The sequence below is a fragment of the Eretmochelys imbricata genome, chromosome 1 (genome assembly GCF_965152235.1).
Source record: "Eretmochelys imbricata isolate rEreImb1 chromosome 1, rEreImb1.hap1, whole genome shotgun sequence".
NCBI classification, from domain to species: Eukaryota; Metazoa; Chordata; order Testudines; family Cheloniidae; genus Eretmochelys; species Eretmochelys imbricata.
This window is the reverse complement of record NC_135572.1, coordinates 240,363,211-240,377,039: the sequence shown is the minus strand read 5'-3', so window position 1 is coordinate 240,377,039 and position 13,829 is coordinate 240,363,211. Positions and strand designations below refer to the sequence as shown.

The following is a 13,829-nucleotide window of genomic DNA, read 5'->3' as shown; positions in this document are numbered from 1 at the left end:
TCAGCATAATAGCCTTGCAGCGTAAGTCCTTGTCTGACAAGATAACATATGCTACTTAGTTTTTCCTTTAGGATCTTCCTGCTTTCATCCTTTTTCTGAAACTACTGTGAATCTAGCATGCCACCGATGCATCTTGTGGTCTTTTGAGGAACATCAGCTGCTTCCTGGTGACACAAAGCAGCTTAGTGCCTTTCAAATTTGTCTCAAGCCTCTTTCCAGTTAAAGAATCCAGACTGTGTGAAAGTTTCCATAAAAGTAGCTTCTGCCTAAAAGCTGCACAGTTGTAGAAACAAAAAATACACTCATTAGCTTAATAATGGAGCCATTGAAAACCACCAAACCAATGAGCAGACAGAACAGCCTCTCTTTCCAAAATTACCCACAGGGCAAACTTAAATCATGGTTGATGAGGTATTTTGGAAATGCTAACTGTATCCGGCAACTGGCAGTGAATTCCTGTTGCAGGCAATGGCGGAGACAGCTCAGTACTACAACCGGCAGTAGTTGATCCACTTCTGTTAGAAGTTCAATTTCCTCCTGTTTAATCAGCCATGTTTTAAGTGATTTCATTTTAGCTTTGAGTACACAAAGACCACAGAACCAAAACGTAGTTAGATGTAACAGATGAAATCACATTCACTGTAGTCAATGGCAAAGCTTTCACTGACTTCAATAAGGGTCGAATTTGACCCAATAGAATTTTGAAACATGATTCGTTATGAAATGTGATATTCAAGGGAATATTTAACATGAGTCTGATGTTCTCCAGTTTTGGTGACGTGCACCTTGGAAATGCCTGTAAGTGGAGATAACTTCATTAGTCATTTTGAAAATTGCTCTACAAGTCCCTATGATTTTAAGGTGTCTAAGTTGGGACACCACCTGAGAAGTGAGATTTTCTGTGAGTGGGTGCTCAGCACTTTCTGAAAATGGGGACCCTTTAGTCACTTTTGAAAATTCAGTCCATTGTATATATGTTAAAAAACAAAATAATTTATTTGGGTTCACATAAGTTAAATAATACTGCATTTTAAAAAGATATGTAAAAGCATATTTTAAAAGATACATACTCCTTATCTGGAAACATTCTTAGATATTGAAGCAACAAGCCACTTACCCCAGGGCCTAATTTGCTAATGAGCATATTAGGCATATTTTGTAAGCATATTCACTTGTCGTTCTAGTTATTTTCCACTGTTAAAATACTTTGTCACTCATTTGTTTATCTGGAAACCTTTGCAACATATAATAATAGCGAAATAGAGGGTATTTGTGTGATTAACCAAGGTAACTTATGTAGAATTTTACAGTTGCCATAATTAATTTTCTGAGGAGGTAAAGGACTGAAATGACTCCACAGAATTTTACAAAGTATATAAATGTGCAGTTTTCAATTCTAAATTTTCATTAGTCAGTGCAAATCATCTGACTTACAAGTGACTTCTAAATCCTCTGGTCACTGAGCTGTTATCTAACGTACAGAGATCCAGGACATTAGCAAATATGTCAACCCAGAGTCAGACAGTGCTCATTCACAGATTCAATGGGATTCCCTTTACAACTATGTCATCGCCGGATCTTCTAAAATCCTTGGATGCCTTTGATGCTAGAGAAGATGACGTCCTTTTGGTTTCCTATCCAAAGTCTGGTAAAGTTCTGCTTTAAGCATTTATTGCGGGGAATCTTAATTGTTTGCTGAACGTTCTGGGTGTAAACTCACTGAAAAACCTGATGTGTATGTGAGAGAGCGAGACAGAAAGAGGATGATGTTTACATTCAGATTGGAACTATGGAGCTGTAGTGAGACGTAAAATGTGAAATTGTAAAAAAAAAACAACCAGCTATATTTGTGTAGTGTATTTTGATTTTGTAATTTTAAATAGTCTGAGCCTGCTGATGGGTTCTTTTTATGACTAGAAATCAATAGGTAATTTGCTTGTAAGTAAAATCCATACTGTAAAGATTTGGCTAAAGACTTACTACACTGTTATCATTAACTAGTCAGAACTGTATTAAGTAATTTTATGGTGCTTGTCTGTGAATTCATTCCCCCCCCCCCTCAAAAAAAAATTAAGTCAGTGTTACTTTTGAAAATACGTAATCTAACCTGTTAGTTTGCCAGCTAGGTGGTGGGTATATAAGTTTTATGCTCAAGCTTCATTAGGAAAATTGAAGCATAGGACTACATTTTAGTTTCTATAAAACTATCTGAAAAATATGCACATTTTCTAAAAAGGTTTGTTTTAGTATCAGTGTTAAATCCACTAGGAAAAGTTCTGAGTATTTCATACATCAGCTACAGCTCTAATTCTATATGTGGACTCAACAGAACTGCTCATAGGTGTAAAATTTCTCACATGCCTAAGTGTTGCAGGATCAGAGCTTCAGTTTGCAAACAAGTGAGCTACTTCCAAACTTTTCCTGTATCAGTATATTTTCTAGTAATAAATCCTTTTCTCCTCTCTCCCCATTTTTTCCTTAAAAATAATTGTCTGAAGGCACTCACTGGCTTGCACAAATTATAATGCAGATTTACACTCCCAAAGTCACCCTAACATCACCTATTGAGTTTGGGGACATCTCCAGAGTGGAAGAACTGAACAATCTTTCATCCAAGAGAATCATCCCAACTCACTTGGACTACAACATGTTACCGTCAAATTTTAAGGTCAAACAATGCAAGGTAAAATAAGCTGCATTATAACTCTCTCAAATTAAGTATATATTTTATCTTGTCTGGAAGTAGCCATTTTTAAACACACAGTACTTACAGTATCAAGTTACAGTGGCAAATTCTGCTTTCAGACACACCAGTGTAAATCTGGAATAACTCTCTAGCTTCAGTGGGTTACTCTGAATTTAACCAGAGTAGCATTCTGGTGGTGGCCTTATGTTATTTAAAATTTCATAGTGTAAAATATTTGTTGAATCTGATGTGTTTAAAATTTTCATTATAATCTAGTCTGACCACATGCATAACACAGGCGTTAAAATTTCATGGAGTAATTCCTAAATCACTATTTATTGGTTGAGCTAGAACATATTAACATATATGTAAGTTTCACTGATGCAGATAACCTATGATAGAATCATACAGATTCATAATGGCAAAAGCACTGGGTTTTTCAGATATGAATGATGGAAGTGACTTCCCAGCAATTAAGCAAAAGCCAATAACTCATCTCTACTTACTCCACCAGAATTAGATTTTTTCATAGATTCATAGATATTTAGGTCAGAAGGGACCATTATGATCATCTAGTCTGACCTCCTGCACAACGCAGGCCACAGAATTTCACCCACCACTCCTACAAAAAAAAAAAACCTCACACCTATATCTGTGCTATTGAAGTCCTCAAATTGTAGTTTAAAGACCTCAAGGAGCAGAGAATCCTCCAGCAAGTGACCCGTGCCCCATGCTACAGAGGAAGGCGAAAAACCTCCAGGGCCTCTTCCAATCTGCCCTGGAGGAAAATTCCTTCCCGACCCCAAATATGGCGATCAGCTAAACCCTGAGCATATGGGCAAGATTCATCAGCCAGATACTACAGAAAATTCTTTCCCAGGTAACTTGGATCTTACCCCATCTAAAACCCATCACAGGCCATTGGGCCTATTTACCATGAATATTTAATTACCAAAACCATGTTATCCCATCATACCATCTCCTCCATAAACTTATCGAGTTTAATCTTAAAGCAAGATAGATCTTTTGCCCCCACTACTTCCCTCGGAAGGCTATTCCAAAACTTCACTCCTCTGATGGTTAGAAACCTTCGTCTAATTTCTAATCTAAATTTCCTAGTGGCCAGTTTATATCCATTTGTTCTTGTGTCCACATTGGTACTGAGTTTAAATAATTCCTCTCCCTCTCTGGTATTTATCCCTCTGATATATTTATAGAGAGCAATCATATCTCCCCTCAGCCTTCTTTTAGTTAGGCTAAACAAGCCAAGCTCCCTGAGTCTCCTTTCATAAGACAAGTTTTCCATTCCTTGGATCATCCTAGTAGCCCTTCTCTGTACCTGTTCCAGTTTGAATTCATCCTTCTTAAACATGGGAGACCAGAACTGCACACAGTACTCCAGGTGAGGTCTCACCAGTGCCTTATATAACGGTACTAAAACCTCCTTATCCCTACTGGAAATACCTCTCCTGATGCATCCCAAGACGACATTAGCTTTTTTCACAGCCATATCACATTGGCAGCTCATAGTCATCCTATGATCAACCAATACTCCAAGGTCCTTTTCCTCCTCCGTTACTTCTAGTTGATGCGTCCCTAGCTTATAACTAAAATTCTTGTTATTAATCCCTAAATGCATGACCTTACACTTCTCACTATTAAATTTCATCCTATTCCTATTACTCCAGTTTACAAGGTCATCCAGATCCTCCTGTAGGGTATCCCTGTCCTTCTCTAAATTAGCAATACCTCCCAGCTTTGTATCATCTGCAAACTTTATTAGCACACTCCCACTTTTTGTGCCCAGGTCAGTAATAAAAAGATTAAATAAGATTGGTCCCAAAACCGATCCCTGAGGAACTCCACTGGTAACCTCCCTCCAACTTGACAGTTCACCTTTCAGTAGGACCCGTTGTAGTCTCCCCTTTAACCAATTCCCTATCCACCTTTCAATATTCCTATTGATGCACATCTTATCCAATTTAACTAATAATTCCCCATGTGGCACCGTATCAAACGCCTTACTAAAATCTAAGTAAATTAGATCCACTGCGTTTCCTTTATCTAAAAAATCTGTTACTTTCTCAAAGAAGGAGATCAGGTTGGTTTGGCACGATCTACCTTTTGTAAAACCATGTTGTATTTTGTCCCATTTACCATTGACTTCAATGTCCTTAACTACCTTCTCCTTCAAATTTTTTTCCAAGACCTTGCATACTACAGATGTCAAACTAACAGGCCTATAATTACTTGGATCACTTTTTTTCCCTTTCTTAAAAATAGGAACTATGTTAGCAATCCTCCAATCATACGGTACAACCCCTGAGTTTACAGATTCATTAAAAATTCTTGCTAATGGGCTTGCAATTTCTTGTGCCAATTCTTTTAATATTCTTGGATGAAGATTATCTGGGCCCCCCGATTTAGTCCCATTAAGCTGTTTGAGTTAAGATTTATTCCAAAATAGCATGTCAGTAAACAGGTACTGTTTAGCATAAAATATAATGAGATAACATAGGGCCAACATCTTGCCATCAGACCTGCAACACTGATCTAGTTCAAGGTATAAATTAAATAATGAAAGGTCTGAAGCATGCCTCCCCCACTTGCATTACAACCTGCCTGACATCGGTTGTCCTGCAAAACACAGTCCTCAGACTATGTTTCAGACATTTGTGACACTCGATTTGAAACGGCCACAGTTATCAAAGTGCCAAATTTCCTTATATACTAGCATGGAAATGCACTTGCACTTAGATGTCTTTGAGCATCAGCTACAAATAACTTGATTTAAAAGACTAAACATACAGGAGCCTGAGCATCCTCAAATAACGCTAGTAGCAAACAGTTTAACTACGTGTAATTAAAAGTTTCTTAATCTAAGTATACTTAGACCTACATTCTGCCTTTAAACCATGTGCTCAACTCCCAGTGACATCAATGGATGCTGCATATCCAGATGGGGGCAATATATGCCCCTTAACCTGAACTTAAATTTCTGGGTTTGCAGATGAGACTTCATCATAGAATGACATCTACTTTGTGGGACAAAGTGGGTGAGGTAATATATTTTATTGCACGAACTTCTGTTGGTAAGAGAGACAAGTAACTTGAGGATGAGCTGTGTGTGGCTCGAAAGCTTGATCTCTCACCAACAGAAGTTGGTCCAGTAAAAGATATTACCTCACCCACCTTGTGTCTAATATCCTGGGACCCACATGGCCATGACTACACTGCATACATCTAGTTTTAGTCAGAGAGGCACAAATATATATCAAGAGTGAAAGGCCTTGTATACCATTTCCGTTCAGTGTAATGATCAATGGAGCTAGAATTACATAATGAAGTGTAAGGGATACACGCACGTGTGAAAGAAAGCCATGTGATGACTACCCTACTATCACAATCACACTTCTTTTAATGAGTCACTTTATAATTAATCTAATAGTGTTTCATTGCTCATGCTTATCTGCTTATATGTTTCATTAACCTATGCCTCCAATTATCCTCTTGAAGCTAGTGTGTTGCAAAACTAGAGTTTTATTCCTATTCAAGATTCATAGTTTTTCCCTGCTCTCAGAAACATGAAGTTGACTGTAATGTACATGACTGGAATGTTCCTCAGGAATGTTCTTTAGGATGAAGTACTTGGTAGGACTGTGGAATTTCAGACACATATAGATTGTTTGCAAAAGAAGGTTATAGGCAAGGATACCAATTATGCAAACCAAAGGCACATACTTAAGAAAGGACTAAAAGTAAGTTTTCAGCCACAAATCCAAGTCTTGATAGATCTCACACACTCACCTACAGTTTTTGCTTTTCCGCATAGCAATATTGGCGGCCACTGGAAAAATTCAGCTCTGCATCCAAGTTTGGATTTCAAACACGCAAACTTCATGGTTATTCAGATGCAGGCTTTTGGTTCAGGCCCAATTCTAGTTGCAACCGTTCTCATGGAACAGATCATATGCAGCTTATATGAGAATGACAAGTAGTAAATGTTTAACTCATGGGATTTATTGAGATCATATATTAACTCATGAACTAATATGAAAGCTGTCTCTTGCATATATTCCAGTTCACACACATATAGGAAACCCATATGCAATTGTGTACCAACCACTAATACTGTATTAGTGGAGGGGCACATATACGTCCAGCTTTCGCCACTGGTTCATTACTGCCTGTTAATCCGTCAATTAGTGATTTTTCCCCACAAATACCCTCCTCTACCTTAATGCTGTTTTAACTGTAAAGGACATTTGACTGGAAGATGATCAGCAAAAGAACCCTGACCCATAACCACATTGGGGCTGACGTTATCTAAAAGGCATGTAAAAAAACCTCACACCTATGCAAGTGGATCCTCTAAAAGAAGAAAGTGATCCTTAGTAATCATAGTGTCTTCTTTTACAGGCCTTCTACATCATCAGAAATCCAAAAGATATTGCAGTTTCTATGTTTCACTACTACAGAGATAACCCAAATCTCCCCACCATCGATTCATGGACTATTTTCCTTGAGCTGTTCTTAAGGGGAGATGGTAAGGATGAGTGTTATCTTTTCTCTCTCTCTCTCTAGCCTACAAACTTATAACACATGGTAAGAAGTGAGAAATATAAATAAGTGTGAAAATTCCTTATTTACAGGGCATTCCCCCCCCCTTACACAAATCATGCATGTTACTTTACATCAGCAGTACATTTTGTACAAATGAGATCAAAGAAAACAATTTGTTTACTTAACCACAGTAGCTACTATCCCTTCAGTGTGGTATTTACAGTATTTCCTATAGTTGGAATAGGAAACACCGCATGTGCCCCCTTAAATTTAATTACTGTCCTCTTTAATGACACTGTTCTTTAATGGCCTTATTGCAACATCAGAAACATCATGTACTTCTGGTCAACAGTAAATGATTTAGTCAGCGAAGCTTTGCTTAAGCCCCAGCCCTGGAGAGTGGGTTGATTGCTGCACTCTTATGATTCCCACTGACTTCAGTGGGTCTGCTCACGGGTCCAGCAAGCTGCCACTCTGCAGGAGCAGGGCCTTAGATTGATAGCAGAATTCATCCTGAAAATAAAGTTCAACAAGCACAATTCTCCACGTCAGCCCTCCATACAGACAAGTTAACAGTCCATAGGCAGCAAACTCTATCAGAACTGGCATTAGCATTTTTTTTTCCCCATGCCTGAAAAACATTTTGCGACCAACCCTTGCCTAAACAAGTTACTGACCCTTGGTCCATCCAAAAAACAAGCAAGCAAAATAAAATTGACCTGCTGATTCTAATCCCCATTCTATATTAAAGCAAATTAACACTATCCCAGCTTTTACAAAAACATAGGTAGCTACATGTCCCTCCTAAACAGGAATGTCCCTGTTGATTTGACAGAAAAATACTTTATCCCAGTTTTTGCAACCCCCAGAAGACCAGCCACTTTAACTACAAGACCAGCTGAGCTTGAATATCCAGCTTCCCCTTTAGGTTTAGGATAAAAAAAATCTGGAGAGACAGTTCATTTAGTGTTTTTTCACCAAATGGTAAAGAAAGGGTCTATCACACAACATCTTACCTGAAGATACTAATGTCCCTCTGACTTGAAATCAGCTTATAAGGTAATTTGCAACAGGATCCTCCATTCCAATGAAAGGAGAAAAAGTGCTTATAAGCTCCCTTTTTAAAGACGTGGGTATTCTTCTGAGTATGCTCAGCAGAGTTTTCCCTAGCGTCTAAGAGCACACCAGAAAGAAATCAAGTGTTTAAACTGACATATCAGAGAGCATATAAAACACATTTCCCTTTATTGAATGTGAAGGTGAATGTTATTCTGAGCCCTATAGCTATCAAGCCTGTTTATTCATTCCAAATTGTTATTTTATCTTTGTTTTTCATTTATCAGCGTATTTTTTATTATTTTTCTTTTTATTATTTTGCATTCATGACCCGTATTTTTTCCCTGGGGCCCTTTATAAATGTGGATGCTTCTTTTTGGAACATTTGTGCCATAGATAGGTTCAAACAGCAAAATTCAAATCCTGATTTCAACCCACACTGCCAGCCCACTCCAGTAGATAGTTTTGCATGGCTGGATCCAAACAAAGGTTTTATTTGTAAGCCTTGACCTGTTGAAGTCTCCATCACCCACAGACTCTACCCTGCCCTGTGACGGGCGGGTTATCTTGAGCTGCCAGTTCCAAACCCCAAGGACATGGATGAGTCCTTTATGAGTAGCCGTTTTGATTCTGATGTGGAAGTTAAGATTGTGCTGGTGGCGTTGTTCCCATTATCCATCCCCATTTTCAGTGTTTTATTACTCATTTATACCAGTTTGTTTCTGCTGGACACATGCTACACAAGAATCAATACAGCAACAAACAGCTGTAGGAAATTGAAAAGAAACACAAAATGCTACTCATTTGGGGCCTGATCCAAAGCTCACTGAAGTCAGTAGTTTTCCATTGACATCAGCAGGCTTTCCTGTGTTCCCAACCCAGCAAAAGCAGTTGAGCACATGCTTAAGTGATTTGCAGGGTCTAGGGCCTTATCACTATCTGTTTTGAGCACCTAATGCTGATGGAAGAAAAAGGATCATTTAAAAAAAATCAATGTAGCCCACCACTTGTCGATAGCTGGGACTATTATCTTGTAGTACTTTGTGTGTGTTCCTGGAGTGGGGATAAAACCATTAGTTCAGCCACAACTTGGTTTTTCTACAGATACATGCTAAGAGATCTTCTTGCACCTGTGCGAAGTCCCACTGACTTCAGGACAAGGGTGAAGGCAAAGGAAGTCCTTTCCCTGTCCTGCTGCACATACACAGGAGTCAGCCACAGTTTTGTTGCTTGTGCCCCTTAGGCTGGATCCTGCACTACTGAAGCTAATTTGGCCACTTGTTAATGGAAGCAAAATTGTACCTGCTGATCACAAGCCCCAAGGGAGTAATATTTCATACATCTTTAAGGTCAGAAGGGAACAATATGTTTATTAGTCGAACCTCCTGCTTTACACAGGCCATAGAACCACCAGCAGCATTAGACACACCAAAGTAAGTGGGGATTGCAGTATTGCCAACCCCAAGTGCTCAAACACCATGAGTCTGGCCACTGAAAAATCAAGAGATTGGTTTAAAAATCATATGATTTAAAAAAAATAATAAATGTTGGATTCTTCTTTTGTGTCATCTGGTTTCTGAACCCTTTAGGATGATCTCACTCAACATTTTCAATCTCCTCTTTACAAACAGAAAGGCCAGAAACTTTTCTTTTTTTTAAGTGAAAGCTGAGGTGCTCCTGCAACCTCTTGATTTCAAAAAGTGATGGTGCAATTTAAGAAAACCAGCACATATCCTGAGACTCATTATAAAGTCATAGGAGTTGGCAACATTGCAGTGGCTAAGTACCAGTTTGGGGGCTAATATCCACTCTGCCTCAGTTTTCCCCGATAGTTTAAATTGATAGGGTATTCTTCACTTCCTCTCCTAAAATTTTTGACACATGGCTGTGCACTTATTAACAGCTACTGTGTTTCACTCCAGAGATGGCTGCATTTTGTGGTAAAGTGATTACTGTCTTCCCAAATGACGGCACTAATACTGCAAATGCTTATTCACATGCTTAACTTTTGTAAGTGTATAATGCCATAGATTTCAGTGGGACTACTCACATTTCCTTGCATTTGTAGTCAGTGTTCAGCTTCAAATGCGTTTCTCAAAAGAACACCAGAATTCCATAACCAGAAGTGCATGCAAAAAAAGAAGTTGAATAACTTTGTGCATTCAGTTTGATCCAGTAAACAGAAGGAATTGAACCAGTCAGGGGAGTATAGTGCACTCTCACTGCACGGGAGGAAGAGAACATTTGTTTTAGTGTATGCTATATAGTTAGAATTATTTCTTAAAGAAGTTTATATAAATCCCATTTTGTTTTTCTCACAGTTGTCTGTGGATCCTGGTTTGATCATTTCTTAAGCTGGGAAGAGCATAAAAATGACAGAAACATCTTATTTTTATTCTATGAAGACATGAAGAAGGTAAACATATTTCTCATCTCGTGCAGCAAAAAACAAAACAAAAACAAAACAAAGCTGTTGCAAAATTGTATCACTGGAATTTAAAGAGCAAATTAAACGAAAGAGGTACAAGACAGAACAAGTTCATAACACAAACATACTTAGTATTTGTACTGCACTTTTATCTTGAAAAGGTTTCACGAGTATTAGCTACTTAATTTTCATAACATAGGTAAGGTAGGTAGTAAATCCTAATTTCACATATGGAGAAACTGAGTTACAGAGTGATTAACTTGCACAAAGCCACAGCAAGAATCAGGGTTAGAACCAGGACTAACATACAGTCCCTGCCTCTTACTCCTGTGCACAGACAGCTAGATCACACTGCCAGGCTGTGAAAAACTTCTCTTGTACCAGAATCTTCTGTCTGTTTCTAGTAACACAGAGCGGAATTTTCAAAAGAGCTGAAAAGATTTAGGAGCATAGGTTCCATTCAGAGCCTATGGAATTTGAACTCCTAACAAGGCTGGTGAAATTTTTTCCATTCTAACTATTTTACACCACAAAATTGGGTTTTTGACAAAAAAAATTTGTGGGAAATGTCTGCTCTCCTCAAGAATTTCCAGTTTTGAATATAAAAACAATGCCCTCCCCTCCCCCCCACCCCGCCCAAGACAACAAACTGTGGTTGTCAGGTTTTGGATATTTTGATGAAAAGTCCCAATTTTTCTCTGAAAATTTCTATAAAAATGTATTTTTTCATCTTTTGCAATATTTTCCTTTGGGGGAGGAGAAGAAATAGAAATCCATCCAGTTCTAGCTCCTAAGCCACTTAAGGTCTTCTGAAAATTTTACCCACAGACCCCAGTTCAGCTAGATACTCCACTATATGCCTAACTTTAAGCAGGTTAATATTCCTAATGAAGGCAAGGAGAACGACTCCCGCTGAAAGTTAGAGAAATGTTTGACTGCCTTCCTGAACTGATACCAAAATTGGCCATGCAACTTTTTTCAATACATTTAAATGAGAATGTACACCCATTGAGCCTGAATATCTTCTCACTTGTATCATTTGCACACATGTAACTCCAGTGACTTCAATAGAATTACTCCTGATTTATATGGGTGCAAGCGAGAGATGAATCAGGCCTACCATATAGATACCATGTGTACACACCAATGTGACAGTTTTGCTTGAACAATGTCTTTTGGAAGGAAAAATCTTTGTTTATTTGGTTTAGAAATAAAATCTGATATTCTGCTTAGAAAACAAATACCTTACTCTTCAAATATCTCAGGATCTTCCTAAGGTTGTGAAGAAAATGAGTGTATTTCTGGGAGTAAACATCAGTGACAATGAAATCAAAGAGGTTTGTGAGAAGTCGTCATTCACTGAGATGAAAAGCAATGTAGAAAAAGAAAAGAGTGACCCAAATCACACCGTTTGTGCACTCACATCCAATAGGAAGCTGATATTCCGAAAAGGTACGTTGGTTGGAACCGGCCCAACAAAATCTCATATAAAGCCTGAGCCAAATCTCATTGAGGACACTAGGTGTATTTCCAATGACTTTTTGTGCTTTGGATCATGCCCATAGGGTGACGAAGGAATTCTTCTTGAATCCATTTCTAGTATGCTTTCTTTCCAGTTTCTTTGGTTTGTAATGACTGGCCACACTGGACACAGGGAAGCGTCTAAATTACAAGTCTAATATTGTTTTACATGAGCATTTAGAACTGAAAGGAAAGATTCATGCAGCTTAACTGTCTCTTTCTTTATCTATATTTCTCTACCTCTGTCCTTCACAAATGCTAATGTGTACCCTCATTACTGCATGGCAAGGTCACTCAGTTTATCAGAAACCACACAAACACATTCCTTTTGAGAGTGGTTGCAGTTAGTGTTTATCTTATATATTACCTGTTGTCTTATTAAAGTGGACATGCTAAAGAAATAGGCTGACACAATCAAAATGGATGAGTGGGAATCTGTTGATAATGAATCACCAGTAATATATTCTTCTTCCAGTTCCTCCACTCAGCATTGCCAACCCCGAGCATTCAAAAATCATGAGTTAGGCCCTCCAAGGATCAAAAGAGTAGCTTAAAATGAATGAGATTTTTTTTTTAAAGTACATTTTGGATTCTTTATAATTGTCTTCTGTGGTGTTTCTGAGCCTTTAAGGGATGCCTGAATCACATTTTCAAGCTTTGCTCTGCAATCATGAAGGCTAGAAATGTAGGGTTGTTTGTTTTAAATGAAAGCTGAGATTCTCCCATCTTGCATGCCTCCAGAAGCTGTGGCATTTAGAAAAACACAAATATTATGAGAGTCAGCAGTGCTGACTACTGATCCTGCTTCTCTTCTACTCCTATTCAGACAGTCCTTTGAGATTATTATTTATTATTTCCACTACACTATAGGTATGCATGGAAATGTGGAAGCTGGCCCAGAGAAAAAAAACAGTTTTGTAGGCATGTGACTTTAAACTGGAAATTAGGTAGCTAGAGCAAGATAAAGTAGTCTGAAGATATAATGGTTATTATGATATGGCACCTGATAAGCCAGCCTCTTTCCACGCGGAACCTCACCTGAACCCTAAGCGTTACTCATTTGCATCATCTTTATGCTAAGACAAGGGAGCAAAATAATAATAATAAAACAATGTGTGCAAACTTTTGTACTAACAAAGCCAGACTGTTTAAGAGAACACAGTAAATCATTCTCTGTCCAATGGCGAAGCAACCTCAGCTGTTCATTTCCCATTCTCACTCTCCCAGGTGCTGTTGGTGACTGGAAAAACCACTTCACTCCAAAAGAAAACAAAATGTTTGAGGAAATGTTTACTAAGAAGATGGAATTGAGTGAACTGGCAAAACGTATCATATATGAATGCTGACATCAAATGAAGAGTGCTAGTCAGTTGACAACTGAGCAGAAAAACCTGGAGATGTGTTAATATAGTGTCAAAACAATGTTTGTACTTTTGAAGTTACTTTGCAGAAAGATCCTGTGTAGTAATTCCTAATAAAATATTAAGAAAAAATCTGATTATAACATTACAGGTGACCATAAGAATTGTACATAACTAAGTGTGGGAACAGTACTGATTGAACACCAAAAGGTAC

The 13,829-nt window shown here is 38.2% G+C and overlaps 1 protein-coding gene across 1 annotated transcript; it reads left to right on the top strand.

The window, feature by feature from the left end:
* Positions 1-1,503: 1,503 nt before the first annotated feature.
* LOC144272400 (sulfotransferase 6B1-like) lies at positions 1,504-13,600 on the top strand. Its single transcript, XM_077830444.1, has 6 exons — positions 1,504-1,648; positions 2,499-2,683; positions 7,106-7,232; positions 10,627-10,721; positions 11,999-12,185; positions 13,482-13,600. The coding sequence occupies exons 1-6, from the start codon at positions 1,504-1,506 to the stop codon at positions 13,598-13,600; spliced, it is 858 nt and encodes a 285-aa protein (XP_077686570.1).
* The last annotated feature ends 229 nt before the right edge of the window (positions 13,601-13,829 follow it).

What these genes read in the sequence shown, in the direction of transcription:
- LOC144272400 (XM_077830444.1), top strand. Translation starts at nt 1,504, where the DNA reads ATGTCAACCCAGAGTCAGACAGTGCTCATTCACAGATTCAATGGGATT. An exon ending in TTAAGGTCAAACAATGCAAG is followed by an intron (nt 2,684 to 7,105) that starts GTAAAATAAGCT and finishes CTTCTTTTACAG; the next exon opens with GCCTTCTACATCATCAGAAA. An exon ending in GCTGTTCTTAAGGGGAGATG is followed by an intron (nt 7,233 to 10,626) that starts GTAAGGATGAGT and finishes TTTTTCTCACAG; the next exon opens with TTGTCTGTGGATCCTGGTTT.